Source organism: Pochonia chlamydosporia, chromosome 1 (genome assembly GCF_001653235.2).
Source record: "Pochonia chlamydosporia 170 chromosome 1, whole genome shotgun sequence".
Lineage (NCBI taxonomy): Eukaryota > Fungi > Ascomycota > Sordariomycetes > Hypocreales > Clavicipitaceae > Pochonia > Pochonia chlamydosporia.
In genome coordinates this window covers 150,273-173,115 of record NC_035790.1, presented here as the reverse complement: position 1 = coordinate 173,115, position 22,843 = coordinate 150,273, and the positions used below count along the sequence as shown (strand labels likewise).

Below are 22,843 nucleotides of genomic sequence, written 5' to 3'. Positions count from 1 at the left end.
CCGCCGTTGGGTTACGCTGGTTCTACGGACTGTCTCCCACTGGCTTTTATAATATGATTGTAAACCTTACCTTACGCAGCGGCGCGATATCACTCGCTAGTGTGCTCATCGATGGTACGCGGTTCAATGACGGTTTACGTAGACTTACTCAAATGATAAACCTATTTTCTTTCACTAACCGTTAGCACCTTTTGGTCCTTTGGCGTGTTACTGACCTGTAATCCAGTCCGTACTAAGACCGTAATATATACTCGATACTCTGTCCCTCACTCAGACCCCAATCCACGATACTCTGACCCTAACTCTGACCTTTACTCTGACCCTGACCCTGACTCTGCCTTAGACATCTGTCTGAAGAATTCGGAGTGAAAAACCCTGACCCTTTTACCCCACTCTCTTACAAAATTGAAAAGAATTCAGTCTGATATACCCGTCAATAGCGCCTAGGCCACAAAACACAGCGAGGGTCCTTTTTTGGGCAGCTCTGATCGACAAAACCAACCGGACCCCATAAACCAAGCTCCAGACACAAAACGGACAGCCTCAGAACACGTCATAGCCCGGTTGGGTTGGTCCGATTTGGGTTGAAGGATGACATGACCGAAAACAGATCAACATAATACTCCAACCCAACCCAACGGCAGAGACTAGGTTCAGCGACTTATAGTAAAGAAGCGATACCTGCCTCCGACCCAACCCCCAAGCAGGCTACGACTGCACTGAGGTAGCCTAGATCCGTATCCTCAGCTGGCGCCACGACTGTCCTATTTCCCTCTATTTATGTCGTTGGTTAGTCGGTCGGTCGGTCGGTCGATTGATTCGTCATTGTTTGCGTCTCGAATCGAGGAACATCGAGGAACACGGCGGCGTACATCGGGTGCCAAATCGGGTGTCAAGAGTCATCGACGTCGTTCAAGATTGTCCCAGCAGTCCGGCGTGTTAAGACTTGACACGCCACGACGTCATGGTCGTCGGATCTGCCATTGCTTATCTCTGCATTGTGTGCGTATGGTGCGGGCGGGAGGAAGAAGTAAGAGGCAAGGCAATATACTGCAATGAAATTTGTTGCAAGCAGGACATGTGCAGCTGCTGGCTGTTGCTGTTGATCGAGTGTGTGAAGGAGGATGAAAAGCCGATCCACGTTGGATTTGGGGGACGAGCTCTTTTTCCTTCTCAGAGCACCCCTGTCCCGTGCTTGACGCGGCACGGGCCTTGTAATTTTAGTGTCACAAGCCACCCAGCCACCCAATTAATTATTGGCATATCATCACAACGCGATTGTCAAAAGCCCAAGCCGCTAAATTGTCAGGCTGTTTGTTCAAATGTGTGTACAGTACGGTACAGTACGGTAACCAACAATAACAACAACATATAGCTAAAAACGTAACAATTGGCCGCAAACTTGCCAAGTAACCGTAATAATTGTCGCCGTCTCTAGCTGATGACAGTTGCTGTACATAATTGATGTCGAAGCCGGCGTAATTGTGCACCCGATTAGACAGGTTCCGCCTGGCAACTAAAATTAGCCACAAACGGCTGAACCTACCCATGGCCTGTACCCATGTCTGAGTGAACCACGCTGCACCATTGTGCCACAAATCGCTTTTCATGCGCTACAGAATGCCCGTAGACAAACAGTCCCCAATACCATCAATTTCAGCGGAAAATATTCAATCATTTCCTACAGCTATGACATTAACACTTGCCCTGGTGCAAACATATACCGCATTTGAACTAATGATCCTTTCCAGATAACCCTATCATGCCACCCCAAGAGGAAGACTGCCAATCGCCTACCAATCCAACCTCTATCACTAGTAAGCCGACAGGAGAGTGTATAGTCATGTGACTTCGCGCCGCTCGACTGATCACGCGTCAGTCTTCAGTACCCACGCGACGATAAGACCGCGTTTAGTGCATTCAGACACCCTACCATGAACTTGCTCTTTACAACCACCCGAAACAGCCACCGAATTGTCTTCCGTCAAGTTGCATCACAAATACATCCACCATGGGTAAGTCCGGATACAAGTCCAGATGGAGCAAGCCCGGCTTCTGTGGGGACGCAAAAAAGAAACCGAACAAGCTTTACGTCGTGATCGTGATGGATGAACCCAACTCCCCAATAGTCTGGAACGAAAAGTATGGGATCTTCAGTAGAGGCAAAGGCCGAACTCTTTCCTTCTACCCAAGGCTAGAGAAAACCCGGAGCATTCTAGAGTCAAGCGTCCGTGACTTCATTTATCGCAAGAACGCGCCTAGAGGACCGAGACTTGTTTCAGGGTATAGCAAGAGAACCATTGCTGTTGCGGACGCAGAAGGTCGAAAGACAGACCTTAAAGTGCGCGATGTTTGGATCGCAGAAGTTGACGCTCGAAAGTTTCATAAGAGGGCACAGTACGAGAACTTGCGTAGTCTAGCGGGCCGACTTGGTATTTGGTTTCCACATCGAGAAGATTGGGTCAAATCCGAGTTCGAATACGTCATCCAGTCTCACATCCCACGTTGTGCAGTGCAAAGCCTTGACCCTATCTAATCTCGGGGATGTGTTCAGATCCACACCTAGACCTAGTCGGTCCTGTTGCTTGTGGTACGGCGAACGATCGATACCTGACTTGTGGTGTGAAGCTGTTGGGGTTTGGTGGAGGAAGAGGAAGAAGAGAGGCAGATATCAGACTTGTTGTAGGAGATGGAGATGGAGGTGGTTGATGTGGGTGGAGTGGATGACTGGGACGGCTGAGTCCCGGCTCTTTGGGGGGGGGCCACATGCAGGCGGTGACTAAACACTGGGGAAGTACGGAGGAGAAACGTCAAATTGATGGCAATATATCTTTTAGACTGAGTAGGTAGTGGTCTGTTTCTTCACAATTGATGAGGCTAAGAGTACAATCAGTTTTCTTTAGCTAAGCAATATGACCTCGACCATGAGCCTTTACGATCCTTCTGAAGAGGCAGTGCTCGACGGCGCTCGATCAGGCTGCGAAACAAAGACAAACATGTCCTTTATCCATCAATTTTACAAGGCGATCCTCGTGCAGTGTCCTCCCCCTCTTCTTCGTCTAATGTCCAGCACCAGGCGATGAGTTCATGTCGTCCTCCAACCTCCGAATCCTGTGCATGGCCGTTCCCTCCTTGGCCCCAACGTAGTCTGGGATGCACGACTCGATGTGCGCCAGTACTGACTGCCATGCCTCGCTCGAGCAGGTCCGCTTGTCCATCGATGGTGCCGGCCGACCGCCTTTCTCGCCGTCTATCCAAGTGTTATCCACCGAATTAAGGTCGCACTGCACTTCGTGGACCCATTCTTGCTGCACATCCCATGAATGGAAAGCGGCATCTAGCGCCAATACCTTGCTATAGTGGACGATCGCCTCCATCCGTCCTCGCATGTCTACATCCATCGGAATTGGGTTCCTGTTAAACTTTCCGCTGCTGATAAAGTCCATCTCGCCGGACAGCGCCGAACGAACCAAAATACACATCCACCATACCAAAGGGTTGTTCCGAGCGGTCGATTCCTTTTCCTCCATTGCATTCACTAATAGCCGTTGTACCGCATCCCAGACCCCAGAAACCGCATCTGGCCCTGGTTCAAGGCCAAGAAGGTCTACATATGTAATCTGTTCTTTAACATCGAGTATATCGTCGATCTGGTCGTCGTCCAGCTTCAGACCCATTTCCCCTAGTGTATCTTCGTCGTTAGAGTGTACAAGGAAGGCCACAAGGCTCGTCCAGATCGCTTGATACCGACGACGCTTGCCAAGGTCCCAAATCGCCGCCAATGTCTCGAAAGCTGCTCCTGGCTGGCTTCTGTCCTGGCTGTTCATCATGACGAACACCTTGTGTGGCCACCGCTCAGTCAGGCCTTCTAGCCCGTCCAAATGGTTCCAGAACGAAGCCTGTATTCTCATGCGTTGCTGAAGATCCTGGCGGAATCTGCGATTTCTCTCCGCTTGACTCTCGCTCGTAACGGTACCGCTAGAGGAAAAGCGCACTATCTTTCGATTCGGTGCCAGAGGCGCCACTTTGCTCGGGGGTATTCGACATGTCGCTGCTATGAATCCAATCCAGTTGCTCTTGATTTTCTCCCACGTCTCGTCGTCTTTCCCTGGGTAGAGAAATCCGATGTCTCGAAGCCACTTCTCGCAACCGGCACAATCTTCTTTAGTGATCGCAGGCACATCGTGTCGCTCGTCGGTTCGGTCGGTAGGCGTGTTTGGTAACGTCGCAGCAGCGAGTGCGACTCTGTACTCCTCATTCGTCATAAGTGAGGTACCCATCGGGCCATCCGTGTTCTCTGAAATAAATAGGGGATGGTTTGGGGGGCACTGGTTATACAAAGCTGAAAAAACGAGAACAGAACATCTCGAGATAATCCTCAGGCCCCTTTTCAGTGGAAAATTTTCAAAATACAGTTGACATCATGGCGGCGCACGCGGCAGTTCAATTTAAATATTCCCTGCCGTGTCGCGTCCTTCAGCCGCCGCGGCGCGTCGAGATGACCCCCGCTACATCCCACCCCCAAAGCTCATTAAAATTAGTATGCAGCCACATCACACGGAACGTGACCTGTAATTATTATATTATACCAAGCCCTGCAAGTGACGAAATCTACCAGCCTACAGTGCCAGCCTACAGAAATATTTCTTCATCGAATGCTCTTACAGTCATCGCATTGATTCTCAGTCACGCTGGCGGGTCCAATACTGTTCTTTTTCAGGTTTCATGCCGTAGCGTGATGCCACCCTCCAACCACACAACACAGGACCAACAACACTTGAACAACATAACAGCAGGCAACCCAAGTAGGCGGGACCAGAAGACTCCTTGTGTCAGGAGCGAAAAGGAATTTTGATCAACCCTTCAATCCTCTCTCAACCCCTTGCCCGGCGAATCGCGAACAAAAATGAATCCTTTCACCCTCGTGGAGGATGATGGGTTCTCGGATCCTGTGTATGCTGCCACCGTCGAGAGCGTTAAACAATCCACGGGCCAGCCGCCATGCGAGTGTGTCGATTGCCAAAACGGGTTCTACACCGTGAAGGAACAAGAAAAACCCGGTCTGTCGTATCGCCGCAGGCTTTCCGATAAAGATGCGGAGCGCAGAGTGCTCTCTGCCATGGAGAAGATTCGGGATGGCAGAAGAGCATTAACCGAACAGCTTAATGTCTTCGCTGATGTATTAATGAGCCGATGGACAAAGCGAAGCCAAGCAAAGCGAGAAGCGTTACTGAAGGAGGCGGCTCCAGACCTCGAAGAGAGGCAATGGCTTGTTCCGCGGTACACCTACCTACGCGAGAGGCTTTACGTGCATGAGAGGTCGCAAAGGCGGAGACGTCAGCTCCTTTTGCCTTGGCTTAACGTGGAGGTCTTGAAGACGAATCCTGCAGTTCTCTTTGCTTTGCTGCACTACAGGACAGCTTATTCACCCCAGCAATGGGCAGCATTCGATAGTGGACAACTCACTCTCAGTTGGGCGGCTGGGTTCTTGGACGTGGACTTCTCAGCAAAATGTGTCGTCATGCATGGACAAAGATACGGAGCGCTGGTAGACTGGGAGGAAAAGGCAGCTCATCGAGCTGACATCATTGGCTTCCCCCGGGCATCCTTGGTTCTCGAAGCGCAGGCATACCTCATGGAAGTTCTTAGCAACATCGTGACGAAGATCCTCGACGGGGTCGACAGTTCACAACCACCTCGGATCGATAAGTGGCGGGATCTTGTCGGCAACGCTGCATTCAAAGAGACAGGAGTGGTGGAGTTCTGGTCCCCATACACAAATCAAGCCTTCTCCGCACCGCCGGAATTTGACAGTAAATACTTGCTCTCGCTCGCCAAGACTCGACTAGACGCTACGGGAGATCATCTCTGGTGCCTGCAGTCTGATGCCGCGTACATGCGGCGGCATCTGAAGATCATGTTTGCAACCGAAATCTTCAAGAAAGCTTCGGATTCCCAAAAAGGCCAGATGCTTGTGCGACGCATCCGCGACGAGGTGCGAAGTCATCATTGGTGGCGCTGGATCGAAATCGAGTGCAGACATGTCGACGCGTTGCGAGACAGATTTCGCGACAGCGTATATCCAGGCGCCCCTTTGCCTACCGACTACGACCGAGCTCTCGGTGCCCTGGAGCTCCTCCTTGTCAATCAGGTTATTTACAGAGCTAAGTGCCTAGAGCAACTCTTGCCATACGTTCCAGGACTTCAAGAGCACTGGAGCCTTGAGCCTCCTGTAGGACGACCCAAAGTAATCGGTTTTCTCCGCCGGAAGAAGCCTGCCAACACACAGGAGTCTCTCACCAACGACCCCCTTGATTGGTGTCTGGTTCAGTTGCTCGCAAAGCCTGACGACCAGAGGACATTTGATCATTCTATGCTTTTCGCAATGCTGCAGGAGCACATGTCCAAAAACCCGTCGGAGAAAGCCAGACTGGATGAGGTTATCTACCAGGTGCTCTCAGACCTGGCAACCTGCCATGAAATGCTCATGGCTGTCCGCTTCCATAGACCCCAAAATGTTCCAAGAACGGTCGAGGAGGTCAAAAGGACAGAAGACAGACCCGCATGGAGACGACGACCTCGATTCAGAGGTGACGTGGAAGGTCTCGGCGTCGTGCCCCAAGGCGTCGGGATGTCACTTGTACAGAACTTCTACCTTGCGAATGCACCCGTAGGTCCAAAAAATTCTGCCTGGCTTGCGCAGTCTCGGCAGCTCCGCGCTACTCTGGAGAAGTTTTGGGAATCAATAAGAAAATCGATACAGGAAGACTTTCAAGGCTCGGATTTCAACCCGCCAGAGATCGACAGCCACCTTGAGGTGGTTTCCGCCAACCTAAGTGAACAATATCTGCAAGACAAACAGCGAGAGGACAATGCAATTCTCGCAGTTATCCGTGAACAGGACGCGCCACAACCTGTGGCTAATCTGTTTGACAAGGCTGAAAGCCGTCCCGCGGCCACAATGATTGCGCCGCCGCGCCCACAAAAGACAAAAACGAGGGGGGACGCAAGACACTCTGTCGAGAATTTTGCGGCGGCGCACGACAGCTCTACAAACGTGCCAACGGAAACTACCGCAGTGGCCGAAGCTAACACCATCAAAGTTGCGAAGCAGTGGTTGGATATCTTTCTCCTGATGTTCCCTGAGAAAGAGGACGCTGCGAAAGATGTCTTGTGGAACAGCTTTGTCCACGCTATGGTAGATGCGGGATTCACCGCAAGGAACAACGGCGGGTCATTTGTATCGTTTAAAAAACTTGATGGGCCGGGCAGGATTGTCTTTCATAAACCTCATCCTGTTCCCAAAATTGACCCTATTATGTTACGAGCCATGGGTCAAAGAATGACGAAGCGATTTGGATGGAGGCGAGAGCTATTTGTTTTACGCGACGATACCACCCAAGCTTAGCCGTAGTTTTACATATCACCTCGATCCCTTTTCGCTCATCCGTTGTTGCTGCCGCAATGACGTCTTGGCATTCGATTGAGTGTGTGTTAATGTACTGCTATTGGCAAGCACCTGCTCTATTCAACGACGACTTGCCCAAGTAGCTAAGCAAGATTTCTTGACAGCGACTGAAATGGCCCGTCCACATGCCTCTTCAATCTTACCTTCCCTTGACGATAGTTCATCTCATAGCTCTAGGCTGTCAATTTCTGACTTGACTTCAGAACTCAGGTTCTGCCTCCGGCTCAGACTGGCGGTCTTCCCCAACAAACAGCCCAGGATCTGCTTCCATATTATCCATGTCCTCGAATAGGCTCTGCTTTTATTTCTTTATTTGTTTGATTTAATTTAAATATTCGGCGTAGTGAGGAGAGGGGTGCGAACCTACTTGAGGAAATAGAGGTTGACGAAGAGGAACTCGATAGCGTCTCTTTGCCTCTCACAGAAACCTAAGGCTCTTTGTTGCAAGCTGGTAGTCGATAAGCTGTTAATACATCAACACGAATATTCCCCGCGAGCCCCAAACTATAACCTTAGTGCCCTTGTTAATCGCCTCCAATAAGATTATCAACGTCATTACAGCCACGAAGATTCCCTTTGGCGTTTGTTTTACTCAGAACAATTCGAACGACGCCTACTTGAGAACGTCGTGGTCCAATAGTCGAAGCAGCAAGCTGTCAATGCCTGTCAACAAAAAGGCTGGATATTGGTCTTTACGCCGAGAGAGTCACATATGCTACCCGAACATTGACACAAATACATAAATAATAAACTTGGTTCATGCCTTACAGTACGACGAATACGCTACAATCACCATACACCATCAGTGAGCTCGCCTAACAGCTCCTCACTCTCCTCACCGTCAGTCTCAGCCACCGGTTCGGGATCGGAGTCACGCTGATTGCTCACGAACAACCCACTCTCTGTGTCTGCTGCATCATCCATTTCATCTGCTAGTATGCGCGCCTTCGGGGGCCTCGGTTTTGCGCCGCAGCAGTGATGGAGAGTAGCTTGTTATCTCCGCGGCTTCCTTTCTTTAGCTCCCGGATGGCTGTGGACATCGTACTCGCTGCCGTCATTACGAGTAGCCGCGTCGCCCATCTGAATTGCTTCTTGAGCCCTTCGATGAGGCTAGCACGCAATACGTGTCGAAATACCACAGGGAAGCTTTTCTTGTTACTACTCTTTGCGGTAATCCCGAATGCAGAAGTCGCCCAAAACGTCCCCTCGTGATCTACACTTGCATGTACTTGCAGCCAACCAACCAACCAACCAGCCAACAGGTCCATCAACATACACCGAAATGCAATTCAGCCGGCCATAGTCGTGACCTGCAACTGCACACTGCAAAAGTACTTAAAGTCATGTTAGGTTCTTCCTTCATTCTGCACTGCTGCCCAACAAAACTTCCGCTTGCCTCGGACTCAGTTGTGTTATTACAGCCCACAGCTCTAGCGTCCAGTTGCTAATCAATGGCGAACAAGTCAAAACAGACGACCAACTCTTCATCTTCGTCAACGGAATATGACGAAAAAAGCATACAGGAGCTGTTTGCCATTACGGGCAAGTATGCCTCTAGCGAAGATTTCCAGAAACTGAAGAGACTTGACAAAGACAATGGAGAACTGAGGCAGGACGTTGTTAATCTCGGCATTAGGAATGAGAAGAACTTGGAGGATTTCATAAGGCTCAAGGGAGAATGGGAAGTGGAGAAGGAAGGGCTGGTGGCTCAGCTTAAGGAAAAGGAAGACGAACGAAATCAAGAGCTCCTAAACCGCCGAGCAGTTGATCAAATGTTAAGCGCCGAACGCGACACTACGGAGAAGCTGCGTGAACAGGCTGAAGAGCAAGAGGCACATATCCTACGGCTAGTCAAGAAAACTAAGGCAGACGAGACAGAGTTAAATCGTCTTGACGCCATCAGTCAAGAGCGCAACGACATCCTGGACCAAGAGAGAAGGGACAAGGCCAAACTGCAAAGAGAAGTAAATGAAACGCTCAAGCAGCTCGAGACCAGAACCAATGAGTTATCCGATGCGACGAGTTCTCTCACAATGTTCAGGGCTTTTCTAGTCCAACTGGATGACCTGGATGACAAGAGGGCCCAAATGCAAGTGCCATCCCTTCTCCCCTCTCAGATGTAATACTAACAATTACTTCTGATAGTTGCGAGACCCTTGCTGGTATGTTCGACGCCGCCTTAGACTTTTTCCAGCGGAAATTGGGCCATGATCTTGATGCCGACGTTCTTGCACGAAGCAACTCTCAAACTTTTGCTTTAAACGCCCCTCCAATTCCTCTGCCCGCTTCCAATACGGAGGACGCCAAGAGAATGAGAGTTGTGGCAGGCCTTATGGTTTATGGAAAGGCCCTCGTTAACAACGTATTCCGGCCGACATATAACACTCAAAGCCACCAGCTCGACGAAGTGTTGCACCTTACCGCTGCGCAGAACCCGTCCCAAGAGACGTTTATCCGTGCGGTATTGCTAAAAGCAGCGCCAGAAAAACAGCAGCAGAACCGGGAAAGTTGCGTCGAGTTAGCCGTCCAAGAGGTACTAGTCGTGGTAGACCCCTGGATTCAAAACAAGCTGGAATTCAGATCAGAGCTAAAGCACATCTGTGATCGGGCATCTACAGCCTGGGCGCAAGTCCAGCTCTTGGAGTCTAGAGTTCGGCCAGACTTCCACTTTCAGCATCCCGAAGAGTGGAAAGCCCTTCCTTTTCCGATATTGCGGTCGAACCCAACCATTGTCTCTAAAGTTGGCAATTCAAAGCAGACCCCCCCGCAGAAAAAAGTGCAAGGCCGCCAGCCAGATTTATCTACGGCGAGCCCCAAGCTGAGCGCACTGAATAGTAGTGATGTAGCCAGAGTGGTATGGCCGTCATTCCTTGCCACTGATCCTCAGGCATTCGATGATGAGACGGATTCTACACCGTTGGAGTTAGTGTATTATGGATACGTCTTGACGCAGGCGCAGATAAAGGGTGCGGAGGATGAAACTTCCCAGGCATCTCAAAGGGTATCTCTGAGGCCCAGGAAGAGACGGGATTCAGGCGTTTTTGTTTCAAACAGTACACCGGGCGGAACAAGCTCGAAATGAATTCCTTCATGTCTCGAGGTTCTAAGAGTGTGTTGATTTCTATCATGTACGGTAGTATCCTGAATACGTTGTCTTATTAGTGCGCTTTCATTTTCTAAATATTGATTCATCTCCTAAACTAGCAGCTCAATCTTCTTGAACGAGCCATGTTTCGTGCCATGTTTGTGTCAGAGTAAGGTGATGTTTAGCCAGCTAGCAACTTGCCGCGAGACTAATCCTAGACATGGTTGCATTTCTATGCCTGTTTTGTTATCTACACGTACCACGCGCATTCATCGGATTGACTCCCCAACTTATTTCTCGCACTACGTGCTCCGTATGCAAACAGAGCCCGTTTAAAACGACAAAAAAGCTGAACGATAAGTTGGCCGGACCAAATGGCAGAGCAACAAGTTGACCACTCCCTTATGGTGGATAATGCCACAACTCAAGCTCAGACGAAACCCACTTGGCGAACCCGACTCTGAGGGTTATTAAGGACTCAACCTGACATGAACGCCAGGCTGGCGAGGTCATCTGATGAATCTGCACCGTCGACATCTGCGTCTGCGCAATCCTCGTCCATGTCGATGTCGATATCGATATCGGTATCGATGTCAATGTCGCCCGCCTCTGGTTCCAGCTCGACTCCACGGCTGGCAGTCACGAATCGCTCCGGTGGCTCAGTCTGGGCCAAAAATTGCTGCAGAAGCGATGGAGATTGATCACTCAACTCAGCTGACGCAACTTTCTTGCTCTCAAGGTGACTACGGATGCTGTACTGCTTCCCGTCGTTATGTAGTCGTGTCATGGCCCATTTAAATTGCAATACAGACTTTTCGTCCAAGTCCGGCAAGGATTTCATGGCGTCAATTAACGACATTACATTGTCCCTAGTGGGAAGCAGCACCGTAGGCTGGCTAAGCAATCTCTCGGACACATGTTTGCGCGGGCCAGGAACGCGGAACGAGTCATTCGAGCCAAGCTTCCATGGCACAACGTGGTACAGCCTCTTTGGGCCATATATCCAAGCCGGGCCAGATAACTGGACCAAGCGCCGCAGTATCTCCCGGTATCGCCTGTTGAGCAGCTCCAAGTCACCAGCACACAGCTCGTCATCTCGAGCCATAATTTTCTTGCGATGCAGGTCCAACCAGCTCTGAAGATTGTGAAACTCTTGCGCGCTTGGTATTGTGGGTGCCGCATCGTGTGACACATCCACTTGACCGGGAATACTAGCCACACGTAATTTTCGGTTGCTTTCTGGAGGCGAGAAGTAAGGGGCCCAATATTGCATCTGAAAAAAACTTGGTTGACCATCATACCAAGTGCCCCGGGTACGATTGGTGCCAACTTCCTTGCCTTGATCGCTGTTGAAGGTCACCATGATGCATCTGCCGATGATTCGCTTAAATTTCCCGTCAAATGATCCCATATATGCACTGATGGGCTCCCAGAAGGCCTTGAAAGTGCGGTAAATCCGGAGAAATGTGATTCTATCCCACTTTGGCGGGTCTGGACGGCTGAAGAGGTTGGAAAACACAAATCCCGACCAACTGTCTTTTGGTGGCAAATATTTCCTCGTCGTCATCCAACAAGGGAGCTCGCTGGGCATGGTGGAGGTCTCAAGCTCATCGGAATTTACTATTAAGGAATATGCATCCCAAGCCTGCATATAGATGTCCCGAACCGTTTGGGCAGTTACAATGCGGCTTCTGTCTGCTGCAACGTCTTCCTCAGCTTCCAGCAATCGGGAGAGACTTGGCAGGATATTGCGCCCCAAATCAACTCGCACTCGCTCCCAGTAGGAGCGGATCTTGCATAGCAGGTGCTGGTTGTATGAGCGGGCAATTTCTTCAGCGGCGAGTTTAATAACACGGGCTGCCAAAGCTTGTCCCTCCTCGCGTTGCCCGGCGTCAAAGGCTTGTCGTGCGTCATGAATCCACTCTTGCAGCAAGAATTCAACGGTTAATTGAGTAGTCGTCAATGCTTGAATGTTCGCCTGCGACGCGAGTGGAATCTGTAGTGGACTACGCGGAATATGCAGCTCCACCAACGTCGCCAGCGCAAGATGTCCCCGTCGCCAGTCCATGATGGCCGGAGGAATCCACAACATCCCGGACTTATCTATCGGTTCTCGCAGGCCCAGCCCGGTCCGTACTTTGGCTACGCTTAGCCCTTGTGGGACTCTCCAGTCAGAGCACCAAATCCAGTTGTCGTAATTGAACTCTCGCTCGCTGCTAAAAGCATGTTCAAGAAGCCGGCATAGTAATTGGGCTGTGTAGAAAGCAAATATTCGTCGTATCGAACGGTCGGCATGGCTCACAGGGCTGCTTGACTGATCCGTGCTGGGCAACGATGCCTCCTGGAAGAGATGATCCAGTGGGACAATAAGACGGGCCGCCTGGGTGAAGATCAGTGCATTCATGTCTCGGGTTGGAACAATCCAGAAAGGGTAGTGTTCATCCGGGCCCGGGTCCAGGGGAACTGTCAGACAAATAGGCCCAGCATGGGGGCTCCGCTCTGGATCAAAGTATCCGTCGTTCCACATCGTCAAGATCGTGTCCAGTCGGAACGTCGCCTCTTTCCGAATTCCGTAGTTCGTCAAGGCATGTGGGTCCGAGATAGCTTTGATGTGTCGCTTGTTCGCTTCCCATGCACGAAATATGGATTCTCGACTGTGCTGGGATGTGTACATGTTGGCGCGGGACTTCGTCATCGAATCAAGGTCTTGAATCATGTTTTGATCAAGGGCGAGCTGAGGTAGGGAGGGTGAGCTGAACAGGCAATACTTATTGCCCACGTCCTTGAAGAGGTCTTTCCCACAATCATAAGCTTTGAAGCGGCAGACACCAAGTTTCCGAGAGTCTGGATGGCCAATGTTTGGGGCGCTTGTTCGTTTTGTCTTTGACACCAGATTACCAACATCGCGGAGAGCAAAGGATCGGTAGTAGGCTGCCATGAGGTTGGATTCGGGCGCTATTTTCTCAAGTCGCTCATGGAGGGAACGGTTGCATTGACTCTTCCATTCAAGCGTGTAGGCTTCAGTTTCTGCCAGCGGTCTGCCGCGCAAACCTGTGACGTAGTACCGGGCACCAATGTCAATCCAGCAAGAACGCATGTCCAAATATTCGGGATTGAGCGCCGCCATGACAGTGTCTCGGAAGAGGCCAAGGGTCTCATTGAGGCTTGGGCTTGCAAAGGTGTTCTTCAGGTCATGGGCTTGAAATAGAAGGCGCGGACGTTCAAAATAGGCTACATCAACTCCTCTTTGGGTCTTGACTTTCACGCTGTCTGATCTTTCTACAACGGAAGCCCAGAATCGACCCAAGCTACGAGCCGGAATGGTGAACGAGAGCTGATGCGCGCGGCTGTCATCGTCTGCACTCCATCGACTGATGCTGGGTTTCTCTTGGAAAGTATGTGATTTTGCATACACAATGGAAAAAGATCGTGGGATTTCTTGGCGCTCGGGATCTTCGATGCTCTCATATGCCGCGGGAATGACGATCTGGTCGTAGAAATCCTTCTGGCGCTCCAGTGACAGTGCATTAGATGAGGCGGACGTTATTGAGCGTGGGTTATCGGCTGATTTGGGGAAGAAGACAAACACTTGAAAGCGGACACTGCCAGCCTGAAACGTACCCAGAGGAATATGGCGTGTCCTCGCCAGGTCTAAACCATGTGGTTGAACTACCTGGTCAGTCGACAGATTGAGGCTGAACCGTGGAAGAAACGTAAGACGGAAGTCATTGGGAGCCTGGATCGCTTCAAGCGTCTTGGGGGCCACCCAGCAACTGTCAATGTCATTCTTCTTCGCGATCGTAACTGACGGCTGACCAATAGTGCTCTGCGTCTTCCGAAACGAAAGCGGTTCAGTTGGCTGATGCGATAAGAACTCACACCAGCGTCGGAAGTATGCGCGCGGATCATACGAGCCAGTGGGAGAAAAAACATCCGCCAGAGACGGGAGAGATTGCTGAAGGTATTGGGTCCTCTCGTTCAGAGTATGGGCTCCTTGAGGCTCTCCGAGCTCTCTAGGCTCCGAACCTACGTGCTTTTGTAAGTACGATACAGAGGTATGGAGGGCTACATGAGGATGAGGTTACGAGACGGAACTCACAGTCACATTGTAGACCAAAGACTTTTTGGAATATTTCATCGTATACCTTCGCCTGGAGATCCAAAAAGTCGGGTCCGCCTCTGGTTTCTTGCCTGTGGGCGGCTTGCATGTAGCGGATGACGACAGGATCGGCAGCCGCATTCGATGGCTGGCTCGTCGTTGGTGCCGCCCTATAGCCAGCCCAACGCAAAAAAGCGCTGTCCTCATCTTCCGTAGCCGGCGAGCTCTGCAGTGACAGATAAGTAACACCGGGCTCGTTTCCCGAGACTTCTGGTGCGAAGCCGCTGGCCGTATTCGTGGGTGTTCCCGGCGTGGGACTCGGGCGGAAGCCGTAATGGTTGTCGCCAATGCTTGTATCAACAACAGATTCAGGAGAGGATGGTGTATAGACCGATCCCGATGGGGCATCAGATACATCTTGCTGCAGTGTTTCATCCACAGCCAGAGCCGCAGTGCTAGGTCCATCATGTAGATTCAAGCCAGCAATTTCAGGGATAGGGGATTCTCGAGCTTGTTTAACGTAGTCAGCCGCTGTCGCTTTTCCTGTTCCGCACTCAGAGCGCTGGCGTCGCCCAGCACTGTCTGACAAGTTGCTCGCCAATACCGAGCTCCGTCGGGAACTGGGACTGTGATATAACTCCCCACGACCACGGGACGGGCTGCGTGAAGAAGAATCTCGGACGGACGTAGCGTTTCCAGTTTCCAGTCCCTCTTTATTTGTTGGTCGTTCAGCCATCGGAAACAATGCGAGCTTGAAGCTTGGCGTTCGATATTGGCTTTTACTCCTGGCTACTTGAAAAATTGGACTGGCTTCGGCGTGGGTTCTATCTCCTGCTCGAGTGCGGTCAATTGGTGTATACGGCCTCTCAGCAATATTTGAGTCGCCGTTTCCTCGTGACTGTTGCGGAAGTGACCGAATTGTCTCATGGTTCTGACTCCTTGATCCGATGGCCACCGAAGCAGCGCAAGGGGCATTCCGTGGAAGCTGTTGCGAAGCTTGGCCAGAGATGTTTCCGCCATCGGATTGCTGTTCCTGGGCACAATATTCTGGACTCTGGGCTTGGTCTTGTTGGATCTGCCGCTTCCTCTTAGCTTTTACCCACTCGCGTTTACGTCGCCTTGTTTCTTCAATGGAAACGGGACGGGGAGCCATGGTTCCTCTGAGCTTCGCAAACGCAACTGAAGAAAGCCGTACAAGTGCAGCGAGCACATCTTAGCCGCGATAACACCCTATATTAATGCCCAATCCGCCACTTTCTTCGACAGCAAACTATCGAATATTTCTATTTCCATAAATTACCATCTGAGACAGGAACGAAGGTATCAGAGATGATGCCAGTCAAGCCTTTACCGGTAAACGTTTCGACCGCTCCTCTATTGGTTCCGGACAAGGCTTGGCGTCCAGTTCAACTGGTGATTGGCTACCGAACCGAAATTGTGTGTGATACTTCAAAGAGCCAGCCTAGTTATTACAAGACGTAATCACTGGAAAAATGTGATACGGGAAATTTGCACACTAAAAATACCACTTTAGCAATATCTGGCAAGCTGAGGTCTTCTTTTTGATGCCCATCGCCGTGGACTAAGTATTAGTTTAGGGTAAGGATGCATGATTTGGAGCGACGGTGGTGGGGCAAATTCCCCGGTTATTATGACCGTAATGGCGACCATCATCGTCTTCCAGAGTCCGCGAGGTGAAAGGACTGGCATACGTATCACCACATGTAGCGAAGCGCTCAATGCGATGTACCTGACAGTCGTCAAAGGACTCTGCTTGAACAAGAACTGCATTACGTAGGACAACCGCCATATCCCGCATCGTCGTACAGTAGAATTTTGAGAGGCTTTATCTTCATTTCATACCGTACAAGTTACTCTTTAATTCCTCCCCCTCTTTCACTTTCCATGCGTCCAGGATTTTGTCTGTACTCGCATTACTGCGGCAAAGTCTGCGCGGCCCAATCGCACATCCGCAATGTCCGCATCCGTTGGATCATTCCAGTAATTTCTGATGTTCTGAAAAGATCCGTTACAAATAACTTTGTGAATTAAGAGCTGATGGACTGGAAACATGTCAACCAGTTCACGCACGGCCGGCGTAATCGTTTTCATCTTCGTGTGGGTGGCCAAGTCGCTACCGTTCAGCATACCACCGCCCTGCAGTTCAATAGTGACTCGTTCCGCTTTCTTGAACCTTTCGAGGTACCGCAACTGCTCAAGGACCAAGTCTCTCTGCTCTTCGTCCTTATCATGGGTGATGTCGATTACGACGGTCAGCTGCTTCACCCATTCGGCTACTGATCCACGAGATACACCGCAACCACCAGTGCGGTCAAACACGAAGTCGTGCAACCAACACAAATCGACAACAAAATGGTTCTCACCATAATATATCTCCTGTGCCTCCTTTAGAAGTCTGCTCAAAGATGTATCAAAGCCTGGCAGCTCCTTTGGCGCCAGTATCTTGGCGGGTGTGACATGGGACGCAAGCTGCGACAAGCACGCCATCGCGTTAATTACAATGGGTTGGTTTTCTTGTACCAGCACACTGCGCAGAAGTTCTGTGCGCTTTTCCATTGGTAAATCGGAGACTTCTTGTATTGTTCGGCCCCCTAGAACTCCACGGAGATATACATCATGTTGCTTGGCCTTGATCGTGGCTAGTGATTTGGAGCGGGGCACAAATGGCTGTGAGTTGAGCGGTCGCCCATTTTCGGTAGATTCAACAGCCATTTCGCAATGGTCTTGATTTGTTTCGGTCGTAATGAGAGCGGTCGTAATGAGAGGAGAATTTGAGAATTTCTTGTGTGGTTTGCCACGTATTCTGAGGCCCATATGGCGGTAATAAATATACGAGAGAATCCTATCGCCCTAATAGAGGGGATGTCTGAATCCGGTCATCCCTTCTCCCCTGCAGAGCCCATCAGACATTTGACAAAATACTATTTATTTTATCCCTTCTGCGGCCCAATACTAGCTTGCCATCTATTGCCTGTTATTTCCTGTTATTGCCTGGTAGACTGATCTAGACTGAAGGCGAGAAAACCCGTTCAGTTGAAGTCGGGACGCAGAGACAGCACGATTTGAGCAGAAGGACAGTAATTGTGGCTGTAATATCAACACATAACGACGTATTCGATCCAATTTGTGGCAAGGTTTTGGTTCCCATAATTGATAATTGCAGGCGGTTGTATTAATACGGCCGACCGAATGAGGTGCCAAGTGGTGGTGAGTGTTCGTTAGTGTAACTAGGTGCAAACAATTATGGTGTAGTCGGCATCCATTCCTGACGCAACTACGACGGCTTCTTTTTTCCTTTTTTTTTTTTTGGCAGCATTGTGTTTGACTTACTACTGTGACCGATTAGTCCAGCTGCATAAGCGTTCCATCGCAAGCTCCCTTCGTCTCGTGGCTTATGACTTAAGACCGACTTCACTTTTGTTGAAGAAGCTGCCTACCCTGAACTTCAATCGATTTCTGTGGTTCTTGGAGTGCACAATTTCTACACCCTGGTCTGCTGGGCGCGATTGTTGCCCCACTGTCGACGACAAGACTCTGTCACATTGGCTGGGGCTTTTCGTCTGCCCCACTGTCGACGACAAGGCTATTTTTAATTGGCTTGCACTGTCAAGCCTGGCTGTACGGGTTCGGGTTGGGATGGTTGCTCGGATTTGGTAAGCAGATTTCGTGCACGGGCCTGCTTCTCGATTTGGACGTCGTTGGAGCGAAAATCATGGCTTTGAACTCAAAGAACTTTTTAATTTCTCTATTTAGAATAAATCAGTATAAATCAATTGATTGAATGCACTCTTGGTTTTTGATTCATGTAATTTTTATTGCCTACAGTGCCGTGGTTGGGTGTGAATGTTCCAAAACAACATGTTTTCGACGGCCCATCGAATTTCACCAAGTAAAACGGAACTCAAGATGCACCCTCCACACTGGCCGTTACTCTTATCTGTGTTCGTAGGGGGAGGGTAATCCCCTGAGCGTAGATCCACTGAGCATAGAGATGACATTCCTGCGGCTCTCGCAAATTGTCAACCGCTGCCAGCGCCACAGATGCAACACAACGTATTGCTTGCGTGTCAGAAAGGGAAGCGGTGACCTGGCGAGGGACATGGAAGGAGCTGCTGCCGATATTGAGGCGGCCAACGTGGCGAATCCCGAAAGGGAGTGTCGATTTGACTTTCCCCGTGCCTTGCGGGAGCTGGCCGCGGTCATCAGGAAGGAAGGCAAGTCGTACTACATCTTCGAGGCGGCTCGCAACGACAACCTCATGAACCACTTCAATCCTGCCATCATTCTGGGATGGCTGGCCAACATTGACATATCTCCATGCACCAGCTTACAAGCAGTCATTACATACGCTGCCAAGTATTGCAGCAAATCGGAGAAGACTGAGCCGTACTGTAAGCTTGCAGACCAGATTTTGCCGCACACCGCACACCTGCAACCCCTGCTGTCCTTCTCCTCTCGTCTTATGAATAAGCTGATTGCCGAGAGGGATTATTCAGCGCAGGAGATTTCCCACCTGCTGCTCAACATCCCTCTGCAGGAAGGGACTCGGATGGTTGTGTACGTCGACTGCCGCCCGTTGGAGCAGCACGTGCGGTCGTACCGCGTCGATGATGATGTGAGTGAGGCTGTCGGCAGCTACCGGAAATATCTGCAGAGAAATGACCAGCATGAGAGTGTTACTTATCTCGAGTATTTGCAGTCGTACAATCTCAAGACGTGGAGGAGACTCGGTGCGAATGCGAAGAAGAGGGTTCTGTCCTACTTTCCTCGGTACAGGCCTGTGGAAGCCTCAACCCAGTTTCATGACTTCTGCCGCGTCAAGCTGATGATGACCCATCCGCATCGCTCTCCGGAGGAGTTACTTGCTGTGGGTGGGCAGTGGTTTGAGGCCTTTGTTGCAGCGTATCAGTACTGCCGGCAGCGGCACCATTTCCATGAGGACGACCATTACGGGGAGGTGGGAACAAGCGAGCTCCAGGCGGAGGACGATGAGTTTGAGCAGGAGGTGCATGACGAGCCCATCGCAGAGGAGGACTGGCATGAACTTGCCCGCATGCTGCCAGACCGGCCGCTGGAGGAAGAAGACATCGACGTGCTTGGCCGCCGAGATATCGACGTGAATTATGACTGGACTCCCCACGTCGGACGTTACGACAACGAAGATATTCTCCGCGGTAACTACTGGAAGCGACGTAAGGCGCAAAGCTCCTTTCCCCTGGATGTGGAGCATCAGCCCTTAGAAGCTCGCGATTCCCTGAATCCGGAGCAGCGCCTCGTGTATGACACGGTGATGGACCACTTTCTGACCCAAGACCGTTCCCAGCTGTTACTCCATGTGGATGGTGGTGGTGGCACGGGTAAGTCATATCTGATCAACCTGCTCTCGGCACACCTTCAGGCCGCGACAGGCGGGGGAGGGACACCTGTCTGGCGTGCCGCACCGACGGGCGTTGCAGGAAATCAGATATCAGGCACCACTTTGCACTCGCTGCTTCACCTCCCGATCAACAAGGACTTCAGACCGCTCTCCGCCATCGACAAGGCCCAGCTCCAGAAGAAGCTGAAGGATATTCAGTACCTGATCATTGACGAGAAAAGCATGCTGGGACTGTGCCAACTATCCTGGATCGACGACCGTCTCCGGGAGGCATTTCCGCATAGGAACGAGGAGTTCTTTGGCGGACTCAATATCCTTTTGGTGGTCGACTTCTTTCAGCTTCCTCCTGTTCTACAGAAGCCGCTTTATTACGACAAAGAAGTGCAGGGAGTGGAGATCAAGGGCAGGAACGCGTATATGCGCTTCGATAAGACTGTCTTTCTGAGCGTTGTTCAGCGACAGTGCGGCGATGATCAGGCGGCCTTTCGCAAGGCTCTCGGGGAGCTTCGGCTGCTCCAGCTATCCCACGAGTCCTGGAAACTTCTCTCTGGCCGCGTGCAGGCAAAGCTAGACGATCAAGATGTCGCCAGGTTTGCCGACGCCTTACGGGTATACGCCACGAAAGACCGGGTGAACGAATATAATCACTACCACCTTGACCGCCTCAGCCGACCAGTCATCCAGGTCATCGCTGCAAACGTTGGCCCCGGCGCGGCTACTGCCCCGGCGCGGCTACTGCCCCGGACGACAAGGCCGGCAACCTTGCGAAACAGGTCCCTGTATGCATTGGTGCACGTCTGATGCTGACGTGCAACCTCTGGCAACAAGTTGGTCTCTGCAACGGCGCTCGTGGCACAGTGTACGACATTGGCTGGGCACCTGAGACTGACCCCATCCGAGACCAACCATGTGTAATCATGATGGAGTTTGACAAATACTCTGGACCGGCGTTCCTGACCACCGCGGATGGTAGGAAGATTGTCCCGATTCTGCCAGTAAACAGGGACTTCCTCGTTGGGGCCACGCTCTGCAATCGCATCAGATTCCCCTGATCGTATGCTACGCCATTACGGTTCATAAGTCGCAGAGCATTACGGAAGACAGGATCGTGACAGATCTATCCTGCCGTGACTTTCAGACAGGTTTGAGTTATGTGGCCGTCTCGCGTGTGAAAACGCTGCAGGGGTTGATGCTGGATGCCCCGTTCGACCGCAATCGTCTGACATACACATCCCCCCCGGAGGGTATCAAGATGAAGATGAGGGACCAGAGGCTTAGGAGTTTGCAGGTTCTCACTCAGAATCCGTATAAAAATGGCCACGGGGCCACGTAACTCCACTTGATGCTACCAAGACTTAGATGATACAATGAATGTATGACTATAGATGCTTTATTGTTCACTGAGTGGGTTGACCGGAGACTCGCAGCCTCGGCTGATTGTACGCCTTGCACCACCGCTCTCAAGTGCAAGGTGTCACGTAGTATTTTATAGGGTACCCCTGGAGAGTGCACTGCTGTCCATCTCCTTGTGGTGTGTCACAATCTTCAGCGACTCCTAGCGCAGCTCGCCCTGGTAGAAAAATCACGGATCAGATTGGGACACACCAGAGTTGTCATCCAGACGCGAGACATGCCCACCGACTCCGCGAGGAATGTCTTTCAGCCAAGCTAGTGCAGATGGCGCGGTGGGTGTGGCGGCATGGATCTGGCCTCACATGTAGGAGTCGGCTGTAGCACTCTCGAGGCTTTCAAAGAGGACTATCTCCCCTTTGACACTGCCCGTGACATGAGGTGCCGCGGAGGTCAAGTACCTAAATTCTTTACGGTACAATGCGGTGTGACGAGTCGGTCGTGATCTTCGATGCATAATTCACGCCTATGAGCTTTTTCTATCACCAGTCGCGACACCTTTAGGTTACCGATATCTGGAGACCAGGCTATTTGATGCTGAGCTAGGGAATATTGGGCGGCCAGCAGCGGCGGCGATGGCGGCACAGGATCACTTGTGGGACCTTTGTGTCCCTTGAAAACCGTCTTAGGTTGCCACTTAGGCTCAAACGGCGAGAAGTGCGGCAGGTATAGATCATCGTCATCGTCGGATTCACTATCTAGCTCGCATTCTGATTCATAAGCCAACTATTTGTGTGCTGCTAGCTCCAAATTCCCAACCTTGTGAACAGTCGCCGCCATTAACATCGCGAGTTGGCTCTCTCTCCACTACAAATACCGCCGTTTGAATGCCGCCCGCAGCCTTGGCGCAGTCGGAGTTTTGCTCAAGTGTTACGGCGTCATCGAGGTCCTCAGGTTGGCTAGAATTCAGAAGGAATGCCACATCGGTACTAGAAGATTTCGGTTGAGGCATCGTACAAGCACGGCACGGATGTAATTACAAGATGCCTCCAAAAAACACACCAAAAGCAGTAGGTAGGGGAAGACGCGGTCAGTTCTTAGCAGACGAGTCGTTTGCAAAGTACTGTACTCCCAAGCAAAAAAGCGGGCCGTGCACGGACCATGGTTGCAAAGCCGCCCTTAAGGAGATGTCTTCGTCCTCAAGCAGTTTTCAAAATTCCTCCGACTTCTTCGCGTAGACGGATGGTCTTTGCCCAGCACCTTCTCCTCAAGCTCAAGTGTCTGCCGATGCATCTGCTCGGCCTCCTCATACTTCCCCAGATTATCAAGCACATCTGCGAGGTTGTCCATGCTACCAAGTGTGTCCGGATGGTCTTTGCCTAGCGCCTTCTGACGAAGCTCGAGTGTCTGCCGATGCATCTGCTCGGCCTCCTCATACTTCCC

General features: G+C 51.1%; 8 protein-coding genes across 8 annotated transcripts in view; 4 read left to right on the top strand and 4 right to left on the bottom strand.

Annotated features, from left to right (window-relative positions):
• Positions 1-2,011: 2,011 nt before the first annotated feature.
• On the top strand, positions 2,012-2,536 carry VFPPC_12039 (hypothetical protein; the record flags this gene model as incomplete). The annotated part of the gene is made up of 1 exon (XM_018290042.1): positions 2,012-2,536. One exon carries the CDS (start codon positions 2,012-2,014, stop codon positions 2,534-2,536), a length of 525 nt encoding a protein of 174 aa, XP_018148005.1.
• A 523-nt stretch (positions 2,537-3,059) lies between these two features.
• On the bottom strand, positions 3,060-4,265 carry VFPPC_14997 (hypothetical protein; the record flags this gene model as incomplete). The annotated part of the gene is made up of 1 exon (XM_018292760.2): positions 3,060-4,265. One exon carries the CDS (start codon positions 4,263-4,265, stop codon positions 3,060-3,062), a length of 1,206 nt encoding a protein of 401 aa, XP_018148004.2.
• Positions 4,266-4,906: 641 nt separating this feature from the next.
• Positions 4,907-7,408, top strand: VFPPC_12038 (ycfA-like protein domain-containing protein; the record flags this gene model as incomplete). The annotated part of the gene is made up of 1 exon (XM_018290041.1): positions 4,907-7,408. One exon carries the CDS (start codon positions 4,907-4,909, stop codon positions 7,406-7,408), a length of 2,502 nt encoding a protein of 833 aa, XP_018148003.1.
• Positions 7,409-8,919: 1,511 nt separating this feature from the next.
• On the top strand, positions 8,920-10,550 carry VFPPC_12037 (hypothetical protein; the record flags this gene model as incomplete). Its single annotated transcript, XM_018290040.1, has 2 exons — positions 8,920-9,503; positions 9,614-10,550. The coding sequence occupies 2 exons, from the start codon at positions 8,920-8,922 to the stop codon at positions 10,548-10,550; spliced, it is 1,521 nt and encodes a 506-aa protein (XP_018148002.1).
• Positions 10,551-11,031: 481 nt separating this feature from the next.
• On the bottom strand, positions 11,032-15,805 carry VFPPC_12036 (hypothetical protein; the record flags this gene model as incomplete). Its single annotated transcript, XM_018290039.1, has 2 exons — positions 11,032-14,579; positions 14,653-15,805. 2 exons carry the CDS (start codon positions 15,803-15,805, stop codon positions 11,032-11,034), a joined length of 4,701 nt encoding a protein of 1,566 aa, XP_018148001.1.
• Positions 15,806-16,548: 743 nt separating this feature from the next.
• On the bottom strand, positions 16,549-17,385 carry VFPPC_15045 (hypothetical protein; the record flags this gene model as incomplete). The annotated part of the gene is made up of 1 exon (XM_018292798.1): positions 16,549-17,385. The coding sequence occupies one exon, from the start codon at positions 17,383-17,385 to the stop codon at positions 16,549-16,551; it is 837 nt and encodes a 278-aa protein (XP_018148000.1).
• Positions 17,386-18,664: 1,279 nt separating this feature from the next.
• On the top strand, positions 18,665-20,851 carry VFPPC_15044 (ATP-dependent DNA helicase PIF1; the record flags this gene model as incomplete). Its single annotated transcript, XM_018292797.2, has 1 exon — positions 18,665-20,851. One exon carries the CDS (start codon positions 18,665-18,667, stop codon positions 20,849-20,851), a length of 2,187 nt encoding a protein of 728 aa, XP_018147999.2.
• Positions 20,852-22,579: 1,728 nt separating this feature from the next.
• Positions 22,580-22,843, bottom strand: part of VFPPC_17437 (kinesin light) — a gene marked incomplete at both ends in the record, with an annotated part of 3,859 nt that continues 3,595 nt past the window's right edge. The window contains one exon of the mRNA XM_022429146.1: positions 22,580-22,837. Coding sequence (XP_022285837.1) covers positions 22,580-22,837 — 258 coding nt within the window. The remainder of the gene's footprint in view (positions 22,838-22,843) is intronic.